The following is a 27,211-nucleotide window of genomic DNA, read 5'->3' as shown; positions in this document are numbered from 1 at the left end:
AATAAAAAAGTAGATACAGTGAAATAGATATACTCTGATTCCGTACTTGGGTAGTAGTTCACATCAGAGGAATCGCTGCTCGACTAACTTGCAGCAGAGCAACCAGCGCACACGTAATCGAACCGTGTATGTGAGCACATGCAAGAAAAATCAATGGTTGTGCACCTATCAGAAAAGTCAAATGAGTCAGAAACTTGCAGTAATCCTTAGTTCCGTCACCAACGAGGGCCAATCAGTTATCTCGAGCCGAGCCTCGAGAAAAGAAACGCAGGCATGACGGCATAATCTGTATACGGCGGCATCGTTTGTATATACCAGCCACGACACAAGCCTGTGAACAGATGTAATCGCACCCCTGTGAGCATCTAGCGGTGCCCCTTTGAGAGATTAGAAACCACATAGAGATCAGTTTTTACGAAATCAACAAGTGAAAACAGCAGCCCGCAAGTCAAAACCAAAACTAACCACCGCGCGCCCTCACATGCGCTAGCCGTCGCTGAAATGCCAGGGTAAAGCAGCAGTGGAATGAAATCCAAGAAACTACGGTGCAAAAAAAAAAAAAATTTTTTTATGCACTCAGGGTGGCAGTACTTGCTGGGCAACACAGAGTTGAAACATTGGCGCCTTTTTCAAGCATACAGACAGCGCCGTAAATATACGACATCGACAATTTTGAAATTGTTCACAGCACTGTATATTTACGGCACTGACCCTCAAAGGGTTAACCTAGCCTTTAGCACAGGTTCACCCTTTTTCAGTATCAAGCCAAAGAAGTTCTGCCATGACCGACAATTCAAAAGTGACAACAGGATAAGTACTATGGCAATGTAAGACTGCTTTAACAATCAAAATGTTCAATTACTGTTTAGTCAATCATGCATAGCTTTCTATTGCCCATGATCATACTCACGTGGGCACGTCGCATGCATTCAATCTCAGTCTCATTCTTGATGGCCTTTCGAAGCATCACAGGTGTAGTAGACTCGATTCTGCGTTCCTACGAACACGTAACAAGGACACTGTCAGAGCTCCTACAACAAGCAATCTCTCATGCACATAACCACCACACCCCTTCCTTTGAGCAGCAAGCCTGCATGCTGCTTGTGTTTGTTGTTCAGAGTACTGAGTTTCGAGGTTTAGAGTCTACGACAACGGCAACAGTGTACAAAGCCGCACACACACATGCACACCATACTTTGTAATTGAACACTACCTTGGGAACTTGGCTGACAACTGCATAGCTTGAACAACTGCTGACCCAAAATTTGCCCGACAGCTGGTTGATCAGCAGGGCAAGGAAGTCTTTAAACACACGGTATGGTCTGATGTCAACAGTGAGGTTCTTTTCATTTCTGTCTGTCGAGAGATGACGCTGGAGAGTGGCACTTAACTTGTTTTCATCTATAAATAGACTGAAGGAAAGGTTTGTGTTAGCAAGTGGACAAGCCAGCAAGGGTACACAAGAATGCTTACTATGCAGAGTCCATGGTGATCACAGCATAGGCAAAAAAGACAGGGTTGTAATCGATGTCTGAACCCCTGAGGTTAAAAAGCCCTGCAAGGAAAAACCAATTAGAGCAAAGCAAGCAAACTACACCAGCCTAATGGCATTATTCTACATACATGCTATCTCATCCAAGGCTGTGATCACTAGTGCAGCAGCCGACTTCTGGCTCATGTCTTGCCGGATGTCCGCAATTTTCTCCTGCCAGAACTTGCCAGTGTAGATGATGGAAAGTGAATCAAGAGGGCGGCTGGGTGGTGAGGGCCGCTCCTCCCAAATCAGATCGACTAGATTCTGCGACACTGGCACCAGGCTATGGCCCGACAAATCCAACTGGTTGCTCAGCAACTTCCAAGCATCTGAAATGGCATTCAGTCAACTTGTAGAAGTCTCTAGTGGTACTTACAGCCGCGATTTTGCTCATATCTACTTGAATGCTCACCATAAGGCATGAGAAATGGGTCCACGCCTACTCTGCTACCAGTTGACAACACCTGAAGAAACAACAATGGTAAACATTTCATGAAGTAACTCAGAAGTGTGAACAAAAAAAAATGAAAAGCAACTGTCCTAAGAGCTACTGGTAACCTACAACGAAAAGCTTACAAAAACAGTAGTAACCTAGAGGAGGTCAATACCAAAGTAGTTCACATGTACTGCATAATAAAGATTTTGTCACACTAACTGCAAAAATTACATTCAATAAATTTCCACTGGGCCTTTCAATGTGTACTGCAGGCAGAAATGGAAAATGGAAAACTGTTGGCAGACCTGAGCGATGGACCTGAAGATAATTAAGCCATTAGGATGAAGAAAACTGCTTCTGTAGTTCAGTTTTGACAGTACGGATTTGAAATAAACCATTCTTCATTTCGTACAGGGCACACACCAAAAGCTAGAAGCGACGATACGGCGCGCTGTCAAGATCGCCACGCTGTCGTTCTCGAAGGCGGCCAGTTGCACTCGCCAGCACTTCCCCAAATTAAATGCGACTACGTACATGGGTGTTATTTTTATATATTGTTATGCTGACTCATTATTTAGCTTCTGAGATGCACTGTTTGCCTCGTATCCCATATGGGTAGCAAGCGGAGGCCCCTTCGATACAGCAGCATAAAGAACCGCCTCGTTCAGCTGCCAACGGTGTCAATACTGGCATCGGCATTTCCACGTGAAACAGCACATTCTCTAAATGAATGATCATTTCCGCAATGTCCCAATTTATGTCCACTTTACAGAACACATTAATCGCGCACATGAAGAGAATACGAAGAATGATAAGTAGGCAGCATAACAACCCCCCGTACAACGGTCTCCCGCTCGCTGCTCTCTAAAGTGTGTGGTGACTCATATAGGCACGACTCTAAATGATGCAAAAGTGCTTACATGCACAAAATCTGTGTTTTGCTCTGTTCTGACATTAACTGATGTCATTGATGAGCAGCTAGCATTATATCTCAAGCAAACAACGAGGGATCACTGCACCTACCATGTAAGCAAGTGCACTGGTTGGTGCTTTGGACTGTCAGCGGCGTTCTTGCTGAATACAAATGCGGAAAGTCTCTTATAGTAAGTATGCGAAGCGCTTCCCCGAGAAGGGGTAACACATATAACATAGCACGCAGCACGTATAAAATCAGTGGTTAGGGCTATCCTTGGTCTTCACGTTGCAGTACAATATGTTGCGCATGGGCACTGGCTCTCGTGGTGGTGAGTCGAATGCGAATAGCGATTCATGGCTATCGAATTCATTAGAATCGTAGCTGTCATTCTTTGCCGGTTTCGTTCGCCCCGTGGGCAAGACCAGCATGCCTTGCGCGTGCCCCTTCCCCGTGTGGGGATGAGCGACTCTCACGCGTCCCCTGATGTTGTTTTCCCCGCGTGGCTCTCATCTCCTGTAATCCAGCTTCGCCGCGTGGCATTACAGCGGTTCTTCTTCTTTCTGGGGTTTTACGTGCCAAAACCAGTTCTGATTATGAGGCACATCGTAGTGGAGGGCTCCGGATTAATTTTGACCACCAGGGGTTGTTTAGCGTGCACTACAACGCAAGCACATGGGCGTTTTTGCATTTCGCCTCCATCGAAATGCGGCCGCCGCGAACGGCGTTACGCGGTAGCGTATTACGAGAGATGGCGCTATAGTGTTGCACTGCTAACGCCACCTAGCGGCGGGGTTGCTTGGACGCAAAAGGAAAAATGCGCTTCCTCTTCGGCGAGGGGGCGGCGGGCAGCGCAGACCTTTCGCGCGTGCAACGACCCGCTTCACGGGACCGTCCCAAGAAGGCTTAGGAAAAAGACACCGACATGGACGAACACGGATCGTTCGAACTCGCCACCGTTCGCGTGACCGTACACGTGAACGACTAGGCAATGGTGTCATAGCATGGAGCGAACATATTCGCTCGCTATCCAGTCGCAGTGAGTCGGACTTCCTTGATTTGTCACGCGCCCATGTGAATGTTCTATGGGTAGTAATTCGGCTAGCATGCATTAGTGTGTGAAAGGTGCAATAAATGCCCTTGTGATTGTTTACACTACTGTGTTGTTGTTCCTTTGCCCCAAGAGCACGTGTGAGACCCAACACCCGCTATGTACCTCTCGTGACATCACACAAAAAGGTCTGCTCGACTTGGTCAGGTTTCGGTTTCGTTTTTGCGCTTTTTTGCTTGTTTAAAATTTTCGAATTTGCGCAACAATTCTACTATCAGACACGCGACAGGGGGGTCTCGGGAACCTAAATATTCCATTACCTTGATATGGTAAAAAAAATCGCCGCAGTTGCCCTTTAAGTGGCCATCACAAAATGTTCAAACTTCACACTAGGTTCATCATACTATGCTAATTATTATACAGTTGACCCTTAAAATAATGAAGTCATAATTCTAGACAAAAATGTTCTTAAATTAACGTTTCTATGTTTCAGTAACTCCCCCCAAAATATCCCGCTTGCTCTTTGGACCATTTTGGTGCTTAAGACTTTATCAGCAAGCATTCATTAAAAAAATGAAAAAACAGAAGTCCAGATCATGGATGGCACAAGCATGTGCATTAAGCACTAGCCGCCAATTGCTAGATTATCATTCTACTGTCTATGTCAAATATAGTACTTTTGCAAGGCCCTTCTAACTTCATCGCTAGTTACAGAGGGAGCCTCTGCATCCTGTTCATCATTACTTCATTGGAAGTAGTCATGTTTGCTTATGCACGCGTGACACCATGCTTGTTAATTTAGTTAGTAAGTGAACGTTTACAAGTTTATAGGGCCGATAAAACTACTATCCTTACTTCGTATAGCTGTCTACTAATTTGCTATCGCAATCGATGCCTCGCCTTTCGGGCGATACTGCAACTTTTTTTTATTCATTGCAACTTTAGTTCATTGGGAGTGAATCTGTTTTTACAAATGAGAGAAAGTTGTATTCCTGTATGAAAGCATGAGGTGTGCAGTACTGTAAAGTACTTTTTTTTTCTTTTTTTTTTTTCTTTTTTTGTCACGGAAAATGGGTGCGGTGCGCGTTACAATCGAGGGCACGTTAGAATCGAGTAAATATGGTGAAACATATCTCAGTGCTGCCAACAATGAAAAAAAAATTCAGTTACTAAGAAGGCACAGAGTTGGAAATTTACCTTACAAAGCCACTCTCCTTGAGATGGTGTGCCTGGTATACCTGTACAAAACAAAGTGGGGGGGGGGGGGGGGAGTGGAGGAGGAGGGGGGCTTAAGCAATTAGACTAAAGCATGAAGCACAGACTTGGTAAAAATTATGTTGGCCCAGTATCCCCTACTAGCCATTTCCTTTAATCATGACATTTGAAAATGGCACTTTAGCTTGCCTACTGTAGAACTTCCACAGCTGCCTTTCATAATTATTGATCAATTGACATAAAAAAAGAAAAAAAAAAAGGCATCATCCCACAAAAGGAACCAAGTGCTTTTACTTGATACATTCATTCAACCTGCTAGAGACAGCATACTAGATAAATACACAAAGTCACCCATGAAATCAATGCACAGTCATTGTTTTACACCATGTTTTGCATGCAGTTAGTAATATGTGTAAAACAAACTCATTCATAGACAGCAAATTACGAACGCCAGAAAATGCAGAAAACTACTGACATCCACATAAACAAAATATAGGATGCCCTGAAAGGTGCTGGCTCAAAACTAAAAGGGCCCTGCAACACTTTCTTAAGGCCACTGTTTTTACTCTATGGCTTTTCTTAACATATCAAAGAATTAAGAGCAAAAGGAATTACCATAATTCCTGCACAGAAACTCAAGTTATTGTTTGCAGAAACTTCAAAATACAAGCAAAACGAGAGCAACCCTTAACATTTCTAACTTTCATGGCTCTAGATGCCACATTTCACTCTCCCATAACGCCATAGTACCGCGGCCAAAAGCTGCAGAAAATCAATGACACGTAAAGGAAGTTAGCGTGCCATGGTTGCTAAGCCTGCTCAGCTTCTTGATGGCGCTCCCATGGCCTCCCTGATCGGGCAGTGCACGAACCGATCTAGGAGGCCATAGCGTCACTCCTATGGCTACAACAGCTTCCGTAAGGCGGCCATTAGCCCACCATGGGCTCGGCATGTTGATGCATCGTTCCTATGGTTGCAACACCTTGCTCGCGGCTGTGTGATAATTAGATAACTAAAATGATTGAAAAACGCAACTGCAGAGTTCTTTTTTTTTTTTCTTTTTGCAGTACTTACAATATTGTGTGAACATAAATCACACATTATATTAACAAACGATCACAGTGCCACACACCGACATCATGTCCGGTCACACAAAGTGTGCAAAATCGCCGCATTGCTATTTTGCTTTGGGTGCCACCCAAAAAGCTTTCTCGGGAGCGTTGCAGAGAGCATTTCAACCTGTCTCTTTAAATGGCAGGTTGAAACAAAACAAAACATGGATAAGCCATACCTGCATGTGTGAGGAATAGGGAGGGAAACTAGAACATGTGCTGAAAGTGGCTTTCCTAGATATCCAAACACGGTTGAACACATCATTCTACATTCCTGAAGGCAAGAGCTAGATCTAGGTAGGGGGGGGGGCAGTGCCCAAATATCTCACACTAGTTTTCCCATAAATCCTCTAAGATCAATCAAATGCCTTCACAAGAAATGCAGCACACTCCTCCAAAATACCAATAAGTGTTTAATGCTTGCACTTGCGTAAAGAGGTCCTCATTCTATACAGATGTCGCTATATGTGAGCAAACAGCAGCAGGCCAGTGCAGTCTGTTTACCTCACCATTTATTTCTGCTGTGCTGTCACACTTTTCTACTCATTAAATATAAAGCTGTTTTGAAATTGTCGATGCACTGCTTGAATTTTATTTCAAAATCAGACAACGAAAATGAGTTTAGCTTGGAGAGGGACAACACACTGTACTCCTTATATTAAATGGCCCATTGTACATATGTAATGACCAGTTATTGTAAATTGCTATCTAGTTTTCTGCACACTTATTGGTTTCTATGTGAAAAGAAAGCTTTTCATTTTTGTGCAAATTTTTACACAGGAATGCTGAAGTTTTCTATTGTGCCTGATTCAGTGGGTGAATATGCAAATCTAATAAATACAGCCTTTGTCTCATTTTTCTTGCATTGCAAGTTGTTGCAGTCCTAACCACCACATGATGCTGCAGTCCTAACCAACACATGATGCTGTCAAGAAAACCTGGAACTCTGACCACCGTGTCCTAACAGAACATTTGTCAGACTAAAAATGTAAAGCTTGAGGAAGCAAGCATACAATAGGTAGCAACAGTGCAGGTAACCTCACTATACACAGTGTATAATTCAAAGTTCGGTGGGTTTATCAAGTCTTGACTTAATATTTGATGACAAGCTTGTATACCAGGTGCCTTTCTTTAACAGAATTTTTTTAAATCACCTGTATGAGATAGCACATTTCTAATCGTTGCATTGGACTGCTGAAAGAGGCAAACATTACTTGCACAAGAAATATATAAGACTAATTAACAAATGTCTGCTAATCAATTTAATCAACTTTTTAACAAATTGCTGTAGGGCACACATTGCAAATTATGAATTCTAGCCAATGAGTTTGTATGGCATAGCCACTTTGAATTAATTTTGAAATTTGTGATGTGAACTAACTAGTTAAAAAGTTTGTGAAATTTCATTAGTCAATTATGCATTTCAATTTCTTGTGAAAATAATGTCTTTTCAAATAATCCATCTCAAAGAGTAGAATTATGCTTCTGCCATAGGTGTTCTTTTTTTATTGTTAAAAAAAAACAAAAGAAACCCACCCTACAATACATTTCATACTAACAATTTTGGCGTTACCACGTGAGTGCAGCAAAGCACAGCAAATACACACAAATTGCCAAGCTGCTCCACCCAGAGCTATAGCTAGGATTCAGCATTTTCTGTCTAAATAAAAAGAAAAACTTTTTGCAGAATGTTCTTTCATTGGAATTAGTTTTAACTGCAAACTAGTCAGTGAAAGCAAATTGACAAGATGGCGATTGGCGATCAGCTACGAGCCTACATGTCCTCCTACGCAAGAAGTTGGACGAGGTCACACAAGACTTTCCCCCAAGCAATCAACTGTCTTTTTTTCTTTATTTGCGTTCGTTTCACCTGCCACTGTAATGCAAACAAAAAGTGGGAGGGGGCATACGGTTAGGAGTTGGAGGACCCTGGCCCAAGTCATTGCAGTTTTGCGCTGCAGCCACTGTGCTGGATAAACTACACAAGTTCACCGATTGTAACATTAGGTCGTATCTACCTTGTCATCTTTTTCTTGCATTATTAGTTGGAGCTCTGTGCCCACATAATATTGTTACGCAAAGGACGAGTCAGTAAGACGAGCAACTATTTACAGGTTATATTTACAACAGCGGTTGCAGCGCTGACCAGTTAAATTCACAGCACGAGCCCAGTTCATTCTTCCTCCTCTTTTCTCGAGTGATGGTGGCCACGCGCCTCGTTCAAACAATCAAATACCACACGCGTGTAGCAATATATTACAAATAGTGTCTCCTTCTAGTTGTGTTCGAATATCAAATGCACTCACTCCTAATTCTGGCATAGTCACATCGCTATACAGTGTTGTACCCTTCCCTGACTGATTCTCAAAAATTTATTGTGTTGGATGCAACTACAGTGCTAAAATGCACAATCTGTATTCGTGCAGCACATTTCAGCATCATTAATTAACAATGTTCACAAAAAAAAGTAAGCTTGATGTGAGAAATTATTTATAAAAAAGAATCAGAGAAAGTTCATCTGTAAAAATAAATTCCCACAAAAAACTTTTTTTGGGGGGTAGAAATAAACACCGAAAAGAGTGTGCTGAATTTCGCGAAAATAAGAACTAAGAACGCTGAACTCTAGCTACAGCACTTCCTTTGTGAAAGTACTTTGACTGCACTTAGTGCTAAGGATATTCTCGCCAGGACGAGTAGTAGCACACTATACCGTCTTTCATGAGGATCCAATTAGAGTCCAACTGTTGTTCTGCTTGCAGAAAGTATCGACCATCAGTCCAGAGTGCGGCATGATCCTCAGTCACAATGGCTGTTCCTGCAGGCCAAGCACAAAATAATCTTTAGAACGAAGCACCAGCAGGCAGCAACTACAGCCAATGTTACACAGAATGCATCATGAAAAAGTTCATGGAAAGCTTTATGTGTGCAAGGAAGTAATGATAAAGCAACCTACCAGCACTTCCACTAAATCCAGTGAGAAAAGCTCTTCGTTTATCACAAGGTGCGATATATTCACTCTGGAATAACAACGAAACAATTGATAAAGAGTATGCACAAAACACTAACATGAATTGATACAGCTATCAAAGCTGCACATCATGGCATTGCAAGCTCGAACAAAACACATGCCACCACAAGAAAGAAGTCCACTTTTCTCAAGAAAGTGCAAGGAACAATAAAAGCAATAAGTGTTCTCAAAGTCTGAAAAAAATAAAAAATAAATTAGAGGTATTGCTAGCTGCAGACGCTTTCAAGCATGGGAACCAGAAAGAAAAGATTCAGCTGCCATGCAGCCCGATAAAAGTGCAGACCACACGTTCCAGTTCCATTATGCATACATGCTTGCTGTAAGGATGTAATTTTTTTTTTTTCACGGTTCCAGTGTTAACTAAAACGTCACAAAGTGCATTCACCAATATTCAATAACAACAGAGGCTTCATAAATGTCCACATAAAACATGCAGTCATTTCATTTAAAGCACCATAAAGCAGCACTGCCAACTGGCTACACACGGCAAATATAAGTATGCACTGCCATGAATGACAAATTACGGAGACAAAAAGCACACGCAAGTAAGTGCAAGGCTTATTTGCATGTGCCTCCAGTTTTTCTCTCTCTCTCAATGGAAAGCTAACAGTAAAAGATAACCACAAACTGCCATGAGCCATTAACACAATCCACTTTTATAAAACAATGTACCACATACAAAACATTTTGTAAGGCAATGACATCCAATGACATTTGCCACAAATTATTTCACACACTTATTATATTAAAGCAGCAATTTCTTCTTCTTAATCTTTAAATATCATCTTAGAAAACTAGCTCAGACATTGTAGAGAAACTGAACTGTAAACAGTAGTGTACGAAGATAGAGAACTGGGCAAGTTGGTTTGGAGATAAATGGCACAAAAAAAAACGGGGCGAAAAATTTGTGTCTTGCGTTTCGCCCTATGTGTGTCATGCTATTTGCAACTATGCAGTACTCCGTACAACTGCAAAGCCACCCTTTGAATAGAGTACTAGAAACACTGCAAAACTTGTACTGCATGGTGGAATGCCAGCAAATAGGACGAAAACCAGAAAAATACTAGTAAGAAACAGACAGTGACAGAAAGGGTGTTGGTGCTTACTCATGTTTTTCTGGTTGCCTTCCCATTTACTGGCATTCTACCAGCAATAATGAACCAACTCGCCCAACAAGCCACTCTTACGAAACTTGTATGCCCAAGCCCAATTGAATAGTTAGTCTGACATGATGGTGCACTCATCACACAGATTATGTGTTGTTCTTAAGAGAAGTCTTAATATCTATTTCACAGTACCTACCTGATGGGCATCTCCAGATGGTACTATGTAGGCCTGAATCGTTTCGCTGACGTAAGTCGTATTTTTCATAAGCGCTCGCATGCGTTTGAGCAAAGTTCCCGTATTTCGTAACGCCATGTCTAGTGGTTCCGAGGTGGAGGGCTCATCCGCTGCTGCAAAAAACAAAGAACAGAGTCTGACAGCTTTAGCACACACCATAGGAAACAAAGCATCACAGCAAGACAATAATAACATTGCAGAAGCTCTACTCTAAAAGGACAACTAGGTGAACGATGCCAGTCAACAACACACATCCATGCTCACTGTTGGACTAAAGTAATCCAGCTTTTTCAATCCAACTGGTACAAAATGCAAACAACAATAATAATAAAAAAAGAAACAACACACAACAAAAGCATACAGTCAGGAGCAGAAAGGTTCTGCCAGTGGAACAATTCCCAAGCCTGCACACACAGTCCAAATATGCACCACATAATGTTTGCATGAAGTTGGCAGTTTAACCCCAGAGTTAATCAACCAAGCAAACTTATTTTATTCTAGCATGTCAAACTAAAAAAAACTGAACAAAGCAAAGGCTGGACATAGTGCCCTGAACAAGTGATCACGAAGAAGAAATATTTAGCAAATCCTCCCAATAAAAATTGAGCTTGCAAAATGCTGGATAACTGCACTGCTATAATGTTTCCGCATTTTAATCTAATCCCATTTTCCATATGACGATGATAATTAACAGATTTCATTGGTGCAAGGGCCAGATATGGCCAAAGAGTGCCACATTTTCTATATGACGTTACAGTAAGTCAAGTAGACAATGTTATACTAGACTGCTGCCAAATCTGCAAACCAGAATAAAGCAAAAAAGCATTCCCACTGCAATGCTAAAATCTACCATATGGATGCAACATGCAGACGCTGCAAAAAATAAAATACACCACTGATAAAATCACAAGTACAGAGGTACAATCAGGCATGTGTCAGGCCACTTGGATAAAAACCATGAAAGGTCAACGGAATGTCACCATGTAAAACCAGAAATGTTTTACCCTAAAGGCATCTGCCATAGCAATACAAAATTAATAGAAATAGCTCATAAACATTTCAAAAAATATGTTTTGATACAAATTAACATATTTACATGGAACTCCATATGATGCCACGCTTTGAAAGCTTTGTAGTTTTACCAGTAAATGAAATAAAACAGCAGAACACAAAGCAATTGATTAGACATGTCTTATCCCTATGATGGCAACATATCACTCACTATCACATTTTCTTACTCTTACAATGACTGCATACAGTTCATTGTGAAAGCTCACCAAAAAAAACGCACGGCAATGCACAAAAATCTGCCTACCCTGTCCTTGCGTCAAAGAAGCCAGTCTCAAAGTAAGACACTGCAGTTAGTCTCCCAATGCGAAAAGCGTGGATGGAGTGCTCCTCTAAATATAACCATGAGTAACCGTTGCCAAGAAAACAAATACTGAAGCTCTCGCTAATAGAAGCTAAAGCACTCCCAACCTTCCATCCAGTGTCCACATATTCTCCAACAAGCTAGTGAATGTTTGAATTTCAAGTGCACATTTTGCTATACATGCATAGATATTGAACATTACGTAACCTTTCTATAAAACAATACCATAGCCCTTGCATTAATGTGAACATTCTGCAAGTTTATTGCTTCGTCACTGCCCTGCAGACAGCAGCAGCATGAAAAAAACAAAATAAGACTCAATTTGAAGTTCATGCCCTAATTTGTCACGGATACTTGACAGTCACTAATATCCTGCAACAGAAATGGGCAATGCACACAAGTTTCTGCAGGGCTGTTTATATGCATGCATAAAAACATGTGCTGACAATAGCGCCCCCCCCCCTCTCCCCCAATTTCATTACATTATAAACCAAAGTAGAAGCAAAAACAAATGGCTCGGTTTTACTTGGACAAGAAGTTTATAGGTTTTCACAAACAAGAACCTGTAGAGATGCGCAGCCAACTATATTTATCTGTCGCAAGTAACACAAGACCACCTGGTGGCCAAAGGTCACAGGGCCTATGGAGACACGTACACTGGCAAATAGGCGTGCAAGCCCTGGCAGCAGGCGAAGACGGCTAGGGGAGCCGCGCACATTCCACGAGGCAGGCATGCGGGTACTAAGGGGTGGGGGGCAGGCAGCAGACGGCGACGTACTGTTGGCGTATAGCCAATTGTCTTCTGGACGGAAGTCGCGCAGCTGGAGCAGGGAGGGCACAAGCTGGTGGCGGGGCTTGCAGACGGTGCCCTTGAAGCTGGGGAAGGTGGGCATGGCCAGCGCGGCCACCTGGTGGCTTGAGGCCAGGTACTTGAGCGTCTCCGTGAACAGGGTGGGCAGGGTGGTGGCATCGTCCTGGGCGCGCAATTTCAAGTCCGACACCACCTGGTCCACCTTGTTCCGCCAGGCGTCCGGCGGGTGGTTGTGCTTGTTGTTGGCCTTCTTGATGCGGCTGTAGACGGTGACGGCCCGACCGGGGCACTGCCGGTCCCGAGCGCAGCGCCAGTACACCGTGCCCTCCTTGCCGTCGCGCACCTTGTTGTAGCGGTGCCCCTCGTACAGCAGCGCTATGCCCCCCCGCTGGGTGGCCACGTACTGGCACTCCATGCTGCAAGCGCACCGCCTGCCCCTCAGCACAAACAACTACTACAGCGCCCAGACTCGCACTGTTCCCAGACAAGTCAAATCAATGCAAGCTAGCTGTAATTAAAAGCCCTGCACAGTCGAGTTGCGAGTGCACAACAAGGCCAATGACTCTGGAGCTTCTGAGCACACAGAGCAGCAGCATTCCCAAGCAGCAAGGAAACGGTCACAAGCCTGCTTTTATGCCCACTGCAAGCTACTGTGTTGCTTTCTATCCATGAGGCATGTTGCCATTAAACATTCTTCAGTATTTAAGCTTGCTCTATCATGTGAAACAATGCGTAGAAATGGTGCTAACCCCAATTCTGCATAGACCCTAGTAACTGGACACCCCCCTTAACTTCACTTGGTTCGAAAAGGAAACTGAAATTCTGTGTAACACTTTAAGGAAACTGTCGCTACACTTTGAAGCAAATAAGTCAACTCAAAACATGTATCACCAAAAATTAAGAGGTAGTATACCTGTCCCTGACAGAACCAGTAGGACAGCAATCCTTCAACTAAATTTGTAGTAAATTAAAGGTAGCCAGCACATCTACAGCCATTCCTTGGGAGTGCTATCCAACGAGCCATTTTTAGCAGCACTCTAACCACAACACCACCATGGTAATCTTTATTTAAGCCAGTATTTAAGAAACATTCAAACTTCAGTTATTTTCACACTGCAGCCCTTCATTATTTGGCCAGATTTTTTTTTTAATGCGACAATCATAGCATGCAAAGCAGATGTGACTGATAGTGTTTTGCATCTCATATTTATATTATTGCTGAAACCTAGTTTAAGAAAGCCCATAACAACCTTAAGTTACTGCTTAAATTCAGATTTTATGAAACAAAAACAATAATGTACCCAAGTAGGTGACGCATTTGTTGTTGAGAAAAGGCCGGCTAATGTTCCAAAACTTTAAACCCTCAAAAGTTATATCTAAATGTGTACTTAGGGCTCCCTACATTTCCTTTTAGAAGCCAGAAAACCACCACTAAATGTTAATCAGGTCGCAATTTTCTTTCTCTCTCTCTCCCCCCCTCCCCTTCCAGAAGCCTCAATAATCTGGGAAACCAATGCACACTATACAGCGAGTCAGGAAGAAATTGCACACAGCAGCCAGAAAACTAGAAATGTGAAACATAAAAAATTAGCTGGATCTGGCGGGTTCATGCAATTACATGTTGCCAAATTCCAGCAGATGTTACGCTGCGCTACATTCGTTATTTGCTTAAGGTTTTGGATTGCGTTCAGGATTTACTGGTCTTTTTCACTTCTGTACACAAATCATTTGCACCATTCTTTTCTTTCATACCTTAACCTGTCTGTCCTTTGACAACTTAACAGTTAAATTGGGTATGAGCAATATTTATTTAGCATTAAATTTGTAAATAATACACTGAAGCCAAACGAAGTTGAAGGCTTACAGGGGGAGAACAAAAATTTGTTCATAAAATTTACAAAATTGTGCTTGCAATATGGGTTTAAAATGCGCACTCATAAATCGTGACTTGCTGCACCATAAACACAGGGACAACTTGCTCCAACAAGGTTGTAGCAGTGCTTATGCATGAGCTAGTTGGCCAGACATACTGGTAGAAATATTATGGCACGAAAAAAAAAAAAAGAGAGGATAAAGGAACACACATACAGGACCGGTGCTAACTACCAACTGATTTTATTCTTGGAAGGATACAAGCATTATTAATAACAATCAATACTACATGCAGCACTAACAGCAGCACGCTCGTCTCCTTCAAGGAAAGAAATCAGTTGGTAGTTGGTGTCTGTCCTGTCGGTGTGTGTTCCTTCGCCCTCATTTTCTCGCACCATATTACTTATTCTAACAATAGAAATGCCACCATGTTATCCAAAAAATATTACTCTTAGAATTCGAGTGCTTCAAGTATTACTCCTCGTGTAGGAGCCTAACAGTGAATACCAGAAAAAGCTAGTTTTAGAGCGCATGAAGGAGTCATCAATTGCACAAAGCCAAATGGGACAGCTTGAGTGAAGGTCTTGGAGTAATTCCGCAAATCTATCAGAAATTAGTGACATGAATTGACCGTGCTCCTTTTTTTAGAATGTTTTTACACACTGTTGTCCTATTGCAAGCTTATAGCATATTTCAATATTGCAATTACTGCCAGCTTTGTTACACATGTACAGGGTGCCACTGTGCAACTGCAGCTTTTAACTAGAAATCAGAAATAACAGCTTAGTCATACATTGTAGACCTTGACTCCTCTACAAAAAGTATGTTAACAAAATAAGTTCTGCGGAAACGTGTCAGGTGCAGGCAAGTTCCATGAAAGAAAAATGTGCATTCCACTGAACTGTGGCAAAATGCCACGAGGCAAACAAATTCAGTCCATCAAAAAGAAAATTCCAAAGGCAAACAATTTTGTGCAACCTTGAAATATTGCTTTTGGGGAAGAGGATGTGGGCACAATCAAGCCTTCAGGAGGCTTCCTGTGCACTCAGCACTGTTACTGTGCTTTATGCTGTTGTTGCATTTTGCAATAATTTTGTGAAACAAATTTTGGTTTCTTTTATTATTAAATATTAACCATTCAAATCTTGAACGCAACAAATAAACTAAGAGTTGATATAACAAAGTTGAAATAATAAAGAAATCATAGCTGATAAGAACATTACTGTGCAACTAAACCTCAAAGACCATGTAATGTGAGTATTGCCCGAGGGCAGACAGGCCACCATATTTTTAGTACATGGGCCGAGACTGCGGTTTCTTTTTAAATGAAGTTGTTCTCTCTCTCTCTCTTGATAGTAATGAATAATAACAGCCTTCGCGACCACTGAAGTAGAGACTGCTTCAGCAGTCTTATGCAAGCAGCTACTAAGACAAGCACTGCAATAAAATCATTCAGGCCTGCATTCTTTACAACTACAAGCTCAAAAATGCTCGCAGTTGTATGCAAAATATTCCAGCGATGTGTGAATGAACATCACCATTTAGGATCGTCTTGTTATAATAGGCACAGGCGCGAGCGGTTCCAGCCAACCAGCATTAAATGCATGGATTGCGCATCACCGTATCATCACTGACGTGTCACCACTTGGGCCAGTATTTTGTAGGGATGCGTTATGCTTTATTCTATACTAGTCTTATCATCCACCGCTCACGGCCGGTTGATCCCGTTGATAACGTGAGCAGACCATCGCTCTGACCACTGACCAAGCGCGAAAAGGCATTAGCATCGGAAAGGCATCGCAACAAAATACCGGCCCTGGATAGCTGAATAGAAACAAATACGACAGTAATTTTGCTGCTCCTAGAACAGCCTTCAAGTCAAACAATACGCAAGGAAGCCCCATCAACGAAATATTCGCGTTTAGCCAGAGACAGAACGAAATAAACGGTTTCCGAATCAACTTTTCAAGCAATGAAATATAACTGCAGCTGAATCGCACACACAGCCAACCGACTAAAAAACACAAGACAAAAAATTTAGAGGGGAAACCAATCACCCAGAGTTCGAACCACGCAATTAAGAATGATAAGCACAAGAAACCGCGCGCATCAGCAAAAACTAGATATATACCTTATCGCACATTAGGATGACGTCGAGTATGAAGCTCGGACAAACAATACCGTGCACAGGCACTTTGTGCCTACTTCCAGAAACAAAGAAACGACGAACCAACCTAATCGCATGAGTGAGCCATTGTCGTTAGGTCAACGCCACCGAAAACTCAATTCCGCGAACGAAAACTCTACCAAGCTCCTTTCTCGCCCGCTAATAATAAAACGTAAGATGCTTCGTTTCATATTCTCTACGCAATGCCGCACTCCGCTTGCCCATCCGCCTGCGTGAACTCCTCCTCCGAACGGCAAAAAGGATGCGGAAGAGGAGAGCGCCGCCAGAGCGGAGGATTAAAAAAAAAAAAATGTCGCGGCGGAGGAGAAAAAAAAAAAAAAAAAAAAGTGATCCGGTCCCAGCCAACCCTTTCGGCAACTACTCTTTACCCCTTTGTGCACAAGCCAAAGCGGCAAAAGTTACGTAGAGGTTTGCGAACGCACTTAGTGGGCAAAGCTGACTCCGAGAGTCCGCAACAGGAGCTCACGAAAGCCGGGAAGCCAACTCAATCGGCCTCCGATGTCCAGTAGATGTGCTCGAGCACAGTCGAATAAAAGAGGGTCAGAGAACAGACCGGGTACCAGTGGCCACTTCGGACCACTTTACCGCAATTAGGCTCTGGGATCGCTACCAATGCAGGGTCCATGACCTGGCTAAATAAACGCTGAGATAGGACGCAACAATGAGCGACACCGATAATTTGCAACAATCAATAGACCGGGTCGTCTACCCGATACAATGATGTGACGCTTCCTTAACCCTACGCTCACTAATTTCCGTCGCCCCGCGTAGCCCACATGTTCGGCCCAAAAACCAGCGACACAAGCGTCCCGCGAGATGCCTCCGGTTTTTCGGAGTTCAGATGTTAATTCTTGAGGATTAGGCCTAACTAACCCCATCAGCCATACTGAAAATTTTACTTATGGACGACCGAAACGGACTTGTCAAATGATTTCTACTTTTCAATTACTGCACGCAAGTCTACAAATGAGCTCATTAAGCAAAACTACTCGTTCTACAAGATCAACATGCTACAGGGCAGCATTAAGATGACGAATAAAAATCAATCACCTTTCCGGAGTGAAGAGTCAACCAAGAGGGAGGATGTTTAACAGAAACAAGATGAATAGGGTTATTATTGACGGGTAGGGTTCTTAGAGTAACGCATTTTCTTTTGTTGCCCGTTTCCGCCCCGCCTCACCAGGTGGCGAAAAAATTTTTAGTGCTTTCCTGAAGCGCCGCTAGATGACTCTAACCTCATGAAGGTGACCTCACGTGCTCCTACCAAAACATACTACGTCATGCCATGACGTCACGACTGCTGTAGTAGATTGTTTACAAAAGTTGCACGCAGATAATGCGCTAAAATGCAACTTCAAAGTCGTTTAACGCCTACTGAGGGCTAAAATGCAGTGCGTCTGGGTGCAAAGTGGTAAAAACAGTGGTTTCGTTGCTCAATGTAATCCTCAGCAGCCCTTGAACGCCAGTCAGATGACTCCATATTCTCTCAAGCTTCTCCCGCAGAGGTGGAGCCATCGTGGAGCAATTCCTGGAAGTGAGAGCCCCCATTGGTTGAGCTGCGACGATTGGGAAAGAAGTCATGTGATTGCTGTGAGCTACAGAACCAAAACAAATCCTGACCGAGTGGAAACTAATTCGAAATACGGTGCGTTTTTTAAACTAATTGCTGCTGTAATTGTAACCAACAGCGACTAGAAGCTACGCGACGTTCGTACGAGTGCAAACGACTGACTGCCACGAATTTTTTGTGAAGGAAAGCATCTGAAGGCCCCGGTGTACTACCGTAAGTGTACCTGTGCACATCGCTACTGACATGTTGTATTATATTGTCATTTACAAACTGTGACATCTGATCACTTATGTTTAGTTACGCTAGTTTGACTGAAAGCTAGCCTCGTCAGGACTCGATCGCTGTTTACAACGCTGCAATCTGCTTTTACAGCTCTGCGTTCCGTCATGTCTGCTCCGATTGTGTGAAAGGCTTACCGCTAGTGGCAGAATGTGCTCTTGGCATAACATGGTGTAAGGTGGCTTGCGCTCGACATTTTCTCGAGGCTGCATGTGTTTGTCAACAATTAAATTACTTAATGACCATCGATGGAAGTTTAGCGCAACGTGATCTGCTTGTCGTTTGTCGATCGTTGTATGATCAAACTCGAGTTCGCGTTTGTTGGAAGTTTCTAGAACGCGCTGTCTCGTGCCGTGAGCCTCTGCACGAGGCGCACGGTGAGGGCCTTCCTCGACGAGAACCGCGATTACGCAATTTTGCCCGGACTTGAAACATTGTATGTGCGCGCAATGTTTCCACATTGAAAGTCATCGCTCAGCGCCCTTTACTCTTTTCCGACCTGATCACTATCATCACCTTCCGTTTCTTTTTTTTTTTTTTTTTTTTTTTTTTTCCGCAAAGCAAAACTACATGCAATTGTTCATCTTGATCAGCCGTCACGTTTTCTCGAGGCCTAACCGAGTTGTGGGTACAATACTTCCTGCAATAGCTAGCGTCGCCGATCGTGTGTTGTAATCGCGCGCATGGTGTCCACGAGGGGCTTTCCTAAAGGACTCGTGGATCAACATCCTTTCTGCCTACATCACAATCCGCCTTGAAGGTCAGCTGTGCTCCAAGGACGGCCCCATTTATTTCCTCGTACCCCTTTCGGCCCTTGCTACCTGTCTCCGCCGGGCTCGCCAACCGAGAGCGTGCGGAAACTGCAGCGGTCGAGGGGGGTGGGGGGGGGGTCCCGGTCGCGCCGATTGTCAAGGCTGCGCGCCACGATTATGCGCGTTCCCCAGCGAGGCCTTGGCTTCGGCCCTGCACTTGATATGTCCAAGGCGCGCAGTGGATATGATGCCGTCTGCTGGCCGTGTGCCGCATGAGTGCTCAGCGGGAAAAGCTGAGCGAACCGCTTTCGGATGCTCTCCTATGCGGTATCGCTCCGCTTTCACCGCGATGCTTTTTCACCTAATTGCGCTCACCCCCCCCCCCCCCCTTTTTTTTTTCTTCGTCTTTTTCCGCTCGCGCATAGATACACGTGTATACACTTGAGGATGCCGTCCTATCCAAGAAAGCGGAAGAGAGTCGCCAAACAGAAACACAACTCAAGGTCGCATTGCGCAACCCGCCAATCCGGCTGTTGCTGGAATGGGGTGTGCTTCAGCGCCCGCTTGTGGGACGCTTTTCATGCACTCGCCTTGCCAAACGAAAGATTCGGTCGCTTTGTTTTTGGCTGCCGTTTATTGAACTTTGTTCCCTTCGTAATGTTGCAAGTGATGCATTAAAGTAAGAGTGAAACGAAATGCCACAGCGGATTCAGTGGCACCACGTGGGTAGCCGCGCGTTGTCAGCTGAAAGGAAAAGAAACAGTTCTTTCGGTTCTGTGGGAATTTGACCTTACGCAAATGTTGACTCAAATAAATATAGCTTTTAAATAACAACTCTGTGACAAAACATCTGTTTTACTCAGTAGTGTCGTGTGCGAAGTATTGGTTTTCAGGAGTTCATGTAAATGTGCAGTGTGATAAAACATATTAAGTTTAATGTGCTTAGGCTCAACGAAGATTATTTCGGGAACCTTTTTTTAAGCTGCGGTCAGACGTAGGCCCTGACGCTCTTTGGTGACTTCAACATGTTTATGGTAGGTTATAGATTGCAGCTACCAGCACGTGACCAAATATTTTGCACTTCGTACGTTTTTCGCAAGACTAACTTTTTATCTTTATTCAAGACAATTACAAAAAGAGTCGAGGTGTGATGAGTGGGGAGTGCGTTGCAGATTTTCCTGGCACGTATACATGACATTAATGACTGCTTTATTTGCATCTCCGTTTGTGGGTTAGATTCTGCGTGATCGAAAGTTGGGTTCGAGGCCAACTTACATTTATCGCTGTGCTGGCATTTGGTGCAACTATCGCGAAAGTATTGTCGGTACTGCTACACAGTTGTGTGCTGTGCCACGTATGCGGTTGATACGTATGCATTTCTTATGTATCGCCCTAATACATTTGTTTTTCTTATTTTTTATTTTTATATAATTTTTTTTTAATTTGTGTGTATGCGTGTGCGCGCGAGTTCTTGTTATTGAGCTTATGAAGCTTGCTCACCATCCTTGACCTTTATCGGCAGATGGTGGCGAGTGGAAATGTCATGATGACATTATTTTTCCCCTCGCCCGGCGCTCCAGATGCCAGGTGTTTTGGATGACGAAAAAAACACAATACCAGGCCTTTTCTTTCCCCCCCCCCCTTTTTTTTTTTTCTTTGTCTCCTGCTTTGTGTCCCTTTCCCACGGCTGTGCTGTTGATGTGCAGACATCGGTGTGTGCACAATAATGCACTCTTCGTGCTAAAACGGCAGCTTCCAAGTTAATTGTTGGCGCAGACGTTCATCACTGATAGCGGAAACATAACCTTGCTTTTGGTACACTGTCGCTGCGGCCATATATATATATATATATATATATATATATATATATATATATATATATTTCTTTGCCATTGTAGCAATATATCGACGTCCTTGCGCTACATCTGAAGAGGGGTGTTGTTTCACTGGTCATTTTATTACTTTCTTTATCGCCCTCTCTCTCCCCTCACTCCGTACAAGGCAGCGGCCCAATTTCCTTGGCCATCACCAGATAGTCGAGCGCCAGCGATGCCAAGGACGCGCAACACAACACAAATGGAAAGACTCAATGCTAAGGTCGCGCGAACATGCACTTACAAAAAGAGCAGGGGCCTCTCTTCCACTCCCCTTCCCCCCTTTTTTTATATAATGTTTTTCCCCTTCTCTTTGGCACTCATCGTTCAGCTTTTTTTCTTGCGGCTTTGGGGAATCCGCAACCTCTGCATTTGTGCTCTCTGTTATGTTTTCGTTTTGTATTCATTATACTTGCGGGTTTCTCTCGCTTCTCGAGTTCGTCTTTTCGCTGCAGTGGTCCCTCGCTGCTTTTCTTCGTCACTTTTTATTTCTCGTTTCTCCTGATTTGTGCGGCATTGATTCCTGTTTTCCCACTTTTGTTTCTGACTGTTTCTTGCTGCATAAGGCGGAGTCTCTTGTAAGAAAAAAATATCGGTGAAAAACAAATGGCGCTGTATAGGAAAGTGAGAGGACGGTAAAGTGGATGGGGAAAAAAAAAATAAGGAACAAAAGAAGGCAAAGCAATCAGCGCGCGTCACGCAACGGGGAAACCCCCTTTGGCTCCTCCTTCCCCTTTCGATATCGGAGGGTTGTTTTTCTTCTCATTTGGCATTGCCGTTTTACACTTTTTTTTTGCACACTTATGTTGTATTTAAAGTGGCAAGGTCATTCGTTTCAGGCTTGCTTGCCATGGGAACGCTAGTCGCCGGGTGCCGTGCGCTGGACACTGCTAGCATTACCATCTGTGTGATAGATCGGAAGGGTAGCAGATAGAAAGATCAAAGCGCCTGAAAAAATCTCTTGGCCTTATCCCCCTTCGCTTTTTGTCCGGACAACCAGAGTATACTATACGTCGTTGTTCTTGACTTTCCTGAAAGGAGTTCTTTGTCCTCTAAGCGTTTACCGCTTAGCAGTCAGACACCGTTGTTACGTAGTAAACGGAGTAAGGCGTCGCTTGTAGCCAGTGTTTCTTGTAAAGCGTGTGAAACAAAAGCGTGTTAGCCTTGCGTTCGTGTAATCGTAAGTAGCGATGGTGAAATTGTAGCCAGCACCCGTATTAACTGTCAGTGCGCGCACTGCTGCCTACGGCGACTTCCATGTGGCCCTCTTCCGCGTGGTCACGTGGGCTCAGCGCTTTTTTCGCCCGCGGACATGTGGCGCCCGAAAGGGAAGCTGTTGCGGGGCGGCGAAAAGGGAATCCGCTCTCGCTGATAACGGGACCGGTTGCGTTGTTTGCGCGTGGCGCGCGTCGGTCTGGCGACGGCGGATCCGCCCTGAGCCGGCAGTCTTCTCGAGCGGGAGGCCTGGATTGCGTCACACGGCGTCTCTCGCAGATGACGCATTGCCGCCGCAGCGGCTGACCGAGGTCGCTGAGCACGTGCTTCGCGGGGAGCCCTTTTGTTTCCGCGCTGGGCGAGAGGAGGATGCCAGCAGGTGCCCTTGGCGGGCTCTGTCGGAGCCGCGGCTCTGCAGCTGCCTGGTGTGTGTGTGCGCGCGCGCCCTGAGCACGTGTCTGCCGGCCCACGGGGCCTACCTAGCCGTTGCAGCCATGCTGGGAGAGAGCGTCAACAAGCTGTGGCCGTGTTGACGCATCCTTTCCCTGCGCGCAGGATAGTGGAAACCTACGAGTATTCTTTTTCAGCGAGCCAGCCTTCTCGGTGCCTCGAACGCTGTCCTTTTCCCATTCTCCACGGGTAGCTTGCCTATGGCGGCTTGTGCTTTCTTTTCGTGAACGCGATGTAAACGGTCTGTGCCGGGCCAGCAGCTGGCGACGAGGCTTGCGAGTCACTCATCTCGCAAGTTTGTTTTGCCTGGCGATTGAGACAGCCTCGCCCCCACTGCATTTTAGCGCAGACCATTACTTCCCGTACAACGTCCAGTTTTGCGTCTGCGCAGAAACTGTAGCACGTTGTCATTGAGTGTGAGATATCTTCGCGCTGAGTAATAGTCCAACAGTTCAATGTGAACATTCCTTTCGCCTGACTTCCTGCAGAGTCCAGAGTCAATCGTCGGTACAAACAGCGGCTACCGAGCCCCGTGGAACGGTGCACTTCCCGAAGTTTATAGCTGCGCCAGAATAAACCATTTCCGGTGTAAACACGAGCGAAATATGGATATTACTGTCGACTTCGGTGCTCACGACTTCGCGAACTAGGTGACGTGTCATCCTCGATGCGCATTGGTGCTTTTCTGTGTACGCCTCGTCATTTTGACGGGGTTAACGCCTCTCTTGAATCTTCACTTACATCAAGCGTGGCTTCTACGGAATAACCATCAGCTTAACATTTGAGGCTGTTGCCCAGTATGAATGCTCCAAGTATTGAGGATCTTCTTACAGGGTATGCTAGTGGTAGCTTTCTTTTCCTTCTTTATTTCTTTCTTGTCAGGATCGCCGGCTTGGGCACGTTAGTTTCGGAAACGGCTCCTCATCGTGAGCTCTCTCAAGCTGTCTGACGCAAGTCATCGCTGACGGAGGCGTAGCGCATCATATGTACAGGACACAAGTTATCACTGACCTCCAGAAATTAAGTGTACAAATTTTCAAGCTGCCTTTTGACTTCTATTGCAACAACGGTCTGCTACTTCATTGCAGCTGGCGCTTGATTGAATATTCATCTCTCCAACACGAATCCACGAGTGGAACCGCGACGACGAGCCCCTCCTTACTGTTGCGCCGAACCAGGCGTTCATGGCCGGTATTTTGTAGCGATGCCTTTCCAATGCTACTGCCTTTTCACGCTTGGTCAGTGGTCAGAGTGACGGTCCGCTCACGTTATCAACGGGATCTGCCGGCCGTGAGCGGTGGGTGATAAGACTAGTATAGAGTAAAGCATAACGCATCGCTACAAAATACAATAACAATTCTGCAGATCCAACGCACATTTTGGCGTCTACGTTCAACGCAGCTTTCGTGGAAGAATAAAACGTTTATTTGGGGCCGGCGATGCTTTGTCCGCGTCGCCATTTCGTGGAGGATGTTAATAGAATGCTATAAATTTGCCCATTTCATTCCTGCGTCTTTGGCGTGAAGCAATACCATGGGTGCGCATGTGATATCTCGCGCACCCATGGTATACGCCATGTGATAACAGTGGCTTGTATTTCTTATTTCTTACCCGTTGTGGGTGTATTGAAATCATCACATGATCAAAACGCTTCTTGGCCGATCCCCAGTTGTGGCTATGTCCCATATTATATCGTAACACGCGGCCATCATCTGAAAGAGCTAGTTGGCGTTGGCACGATACTTGCGATTAATTGTTTCTACTCATTGGAATGCATAGCCTGTGGAAAACACGCATGTTGAATCGAAATGCCGAGCAACTCATTTCATTCAAAGGATCGTTCAACTGAAAGATCTGTACGAACAAGCCGAATTTCATCCGGGTTGGTATTCTGTACTCTTTCAAAGCATCGCATTGGTCGAACAGCTAGGTGGACGTGGGCCGTACCACTCGATTTTCAACCTCCATGTCTAAGCTGAAAAAAAAAAAAAAATTCGGCAGAATCCATCTCACGATGACTGTCGATTAGCATCGGAGCAATGCAGCGACGCACCGCCGAAGCGCGTCATGTACGAGGCATGTATACTGCAGCCAAGCTCCTCTCATTTGTACACGCTGCGGCATCGCCGCCGCAAAGTCCGCACATGTGAATGTACAGGGTCGTCCACTCTTAGTACGAACACGGCGCCGCGTGGCCGCGCTCCGCGGAGCGCCAGCACACATGGCGCGGCCGCGCATCAAGCTAAGCGGCGCAGGCGCACAGGGGCTTGGAGGCGGTGCTTCGTGTCGTCTGCTAAAGTGCGCGAGCGCGCTTTGCTTTACAAGACAACAGGCGGCACAAACACGGCTCGCTCGCGCACTTTAGCAGACGACACGAAGCCCCGCCTCCAAGTCCCTGTGCGCTTGCGCCGCTTAGCTTCGATGCGCGGCCGCGCCATGTGCGCTGGCGCTCCGCGGAGCGCGGCCACGCGGCGCCGTGTTCGTACTAAGTGGACGACCCTGTACATTTAGACGAGATTGCCTGAACGCGGGTCCGACAGTTGGTTTCGAACCTGGTTCGCTAAGCACAGCAGCCCTAGCCAGTGACCCAGATTGGCGTGAAAGAGATAACGCAATGACAGTCACCGTACCCCCATGAGCAGTATATGACAGGGAATATTCCACTTTGCATTCGAAAGGCCATTAGTGGCTCATCGATCGGTGCATATATATTGGTTATGTAATACTCCAATTTGGACATCGCGGGTAATCGTCTCTCGAAAATAGCTCCCGTGTTCCCTACATTGCTCACGGTGGTACGGGCTGTCGACGTCAGCTAACGAAAGGCTTTGACCGGATGGAACCAAGTGTGCGTTGTCATGATGCTTACCGGTTGACTGTGACCTCTTCGTCTGTTTAAACTGGGCCTAATCGATGAACTTTTAATTTACCGCTTAGTAACGGAGCTTACAGTCAGCCATCGGGCGCGGCGAGAAACACAATCGAAGATTGTTGTCGTCTTCTGAACCCGTGGCTCATACCCACTATATGGTGACCCGCCGTGGTTGCTTAGTGGCTAAGGCGTCGCGCTGCCAAGTACGATATCGTTGTATCAAATACCGGCCACGGCGGCCGCATTTCGGTGGGGGCGAAATGCAAAAACGACCGTGTATTGAGAAATCACTAGGCCAGAGTTTCTTATAACCAGCCAACTTTTGCCTTTTTCGTACAGTAAGCCCCCCTGACGTGAAAAAGAGAGAGAGAGCATTGGGGGGGAGGGGGGGGGGGCATCTTGTGCCAAAAGTAAAAGCAGTGACAGCGAAGGGTCGTATTGTTTCGCGCAGAATTGTGGAATGCAGTAATCCGCCTAGTGACAACTGTGCACGTGGTGCACCTTCGCATTTGGTTGCGTTGTTCTGCGGGTCGGTACTGCTGGGCGGACCGTGTCGGCATGTTTGGTAACTGTCACAACGGTCTTTATGAAGCCTCCTTGGAATGCTCGCGCTCTCCCTCGCGCGGGAATGCGTTCAAGTGTGGCCATTCCGGCGTCACGCGCGATGCTCGCCAAGGTCGCGGTCGCTAAGCCGGGAAAACGAGATATTTTGCGCAAAGCATTTTGCTCATGGATACGCGCGGGTACAGAAAGTTGTCGAGCGAGAAAAGTGTGACTTTTTTGAGCGACACTTACGTTAATTCGACGTACCGTGGCGCAATAAGGTATAAAACCCGTGGGAAAAAAAGAAAAAAAGGAGCTCCTTCTTTTTTCCATGTGTTTTATGCTTTGCGCCACAGTATACGCCGCAGTATACGGGGCACTGCAGCAATTGTTGAACGTGGTAACCTTGCTTAGTCACTAACAAACACTGTCGTGAACATCTAAGCCAAATGCCGTCCTTGTACATACAGCGTGGAGCCCACGATTTCGCATGAAAGGCTGTCTGTCCTTCAGCAATCAACACTCCTGCCACTTTTACGCAGGAGTGAACACGATGGCTGCTGAGCGAATTTATTTTCACGTCACGGCAAAGCAGTGCCTCTGGCAAAAACTAAGAGCGGGAAAGCCTCATTATGGCTGAGCACGAGGTCGCGGGATCAAATCCCGGCCGCGGCGGCCGCATTTCAATGGGGGCGAAATGCAAAAACGCCCGTGTCCCGTGCCTTGGGGGCACGTTAGAGATCCCCTGGTGGTCAGAACTAATCCGAAGTCCCCCACTACGGC

At 45.1% G+C, this 27,211-nt stretch overlaps 2 protein-coding genes across 3 annotated transcripts in view; one reads left to right on the top strand and one right to left on the bottom strand.

The window, feature by feature from the left end:
- LOC119458842 (xaa-Pro aminopeptidase 1) overlaps positions 1–18,143 on the bottom strand; it is a 33,035-nt gene extending 14,892 nt beyond the window's left edge. Inside the window, exons 1-11 of the mRNA XM_037720706.2 lie at positions 17,924–18,143; positions 12,781–13,229; positions 10,592–10,743; positions 9,215–9,278; positions 8,972–9,076; positions 5,132–5,172; positions 1,947–1,998; positions 1,624–1,863; positions 1,474–1,555; positions 1,214–1,412; positions 911–997 (exon numbers count right to left, since the gene is read on the bottom strand). Of these exons, the coding sequence (XP_037576634.1) occupies positions 911–997; positions 1,214–1,412; positions 1,474–1,555; positions 1,624–1,863; positions 1,947–1,998; positions 5,132–5,172; positions 8,972–9,076; positions 9,215–9,278; positions 10,592–10,743; positions 12,781–13,228 (1,470 nt within the window). The 5' untranslated portion in view covers position 13,229; positions 17,924–18,143. The remainder of the gene's footprint in view (positions 1–910; positions 998–1,213; positions 1,413–1,473; positions 1,556–1,623; positions 1,864–1,946; positions 1,999–5,131; positions 5,173–8,971; positions 9,077–9,214; positions 9,279–10,591; positions 10,744–12,780; positions 13,230–17,923) is intronic.
- A 101-nt stretch (positions 18,144–18,244) lies between these two features.
- The window catches only part of LOC119458871 (uncharacterized), a 23,877-nt gene continuing 14,910 nt past the window's right edge, over positions 18,245–27,211 (top strand). The window contains exon 1 of one of the 2 annotated variants that reach the window (XM_049665922.1): positions 18,245–18,518. In XM_049665922.1, the coding sequence (XP_049521879.1) occupies positions 18,260–18,518 (259 nt within the window). In that variant the 5' untranslated portion in view covers positions 18,245–18,259. Of the gene's footprint in view, positions 18,657–27,211 lie in introns of both variants that reach the window. The other variant, XM_037720737.2, reaches the window with a different exon arrangement.

Source organism: Dermacentor silvarum, chromosome 1 (assembly GCF_013339745.2).
Source record: "Dermacentor silvarum isolate Dsil-2018 chromosome 1, BIME_Dsil_1.4, whole genome shotgun sequence".
Classification (NCBI taxonomy): domain Eukaryota; kingdom Metazoa; phylum Arthropoda; class Arachnida; order Ixodida; family Ixodidae; genus Dermacentor; species Dermacentor silvarum.
This window is presented reverse-complemented; position numbering and strand designations above follow the sequence as displayed.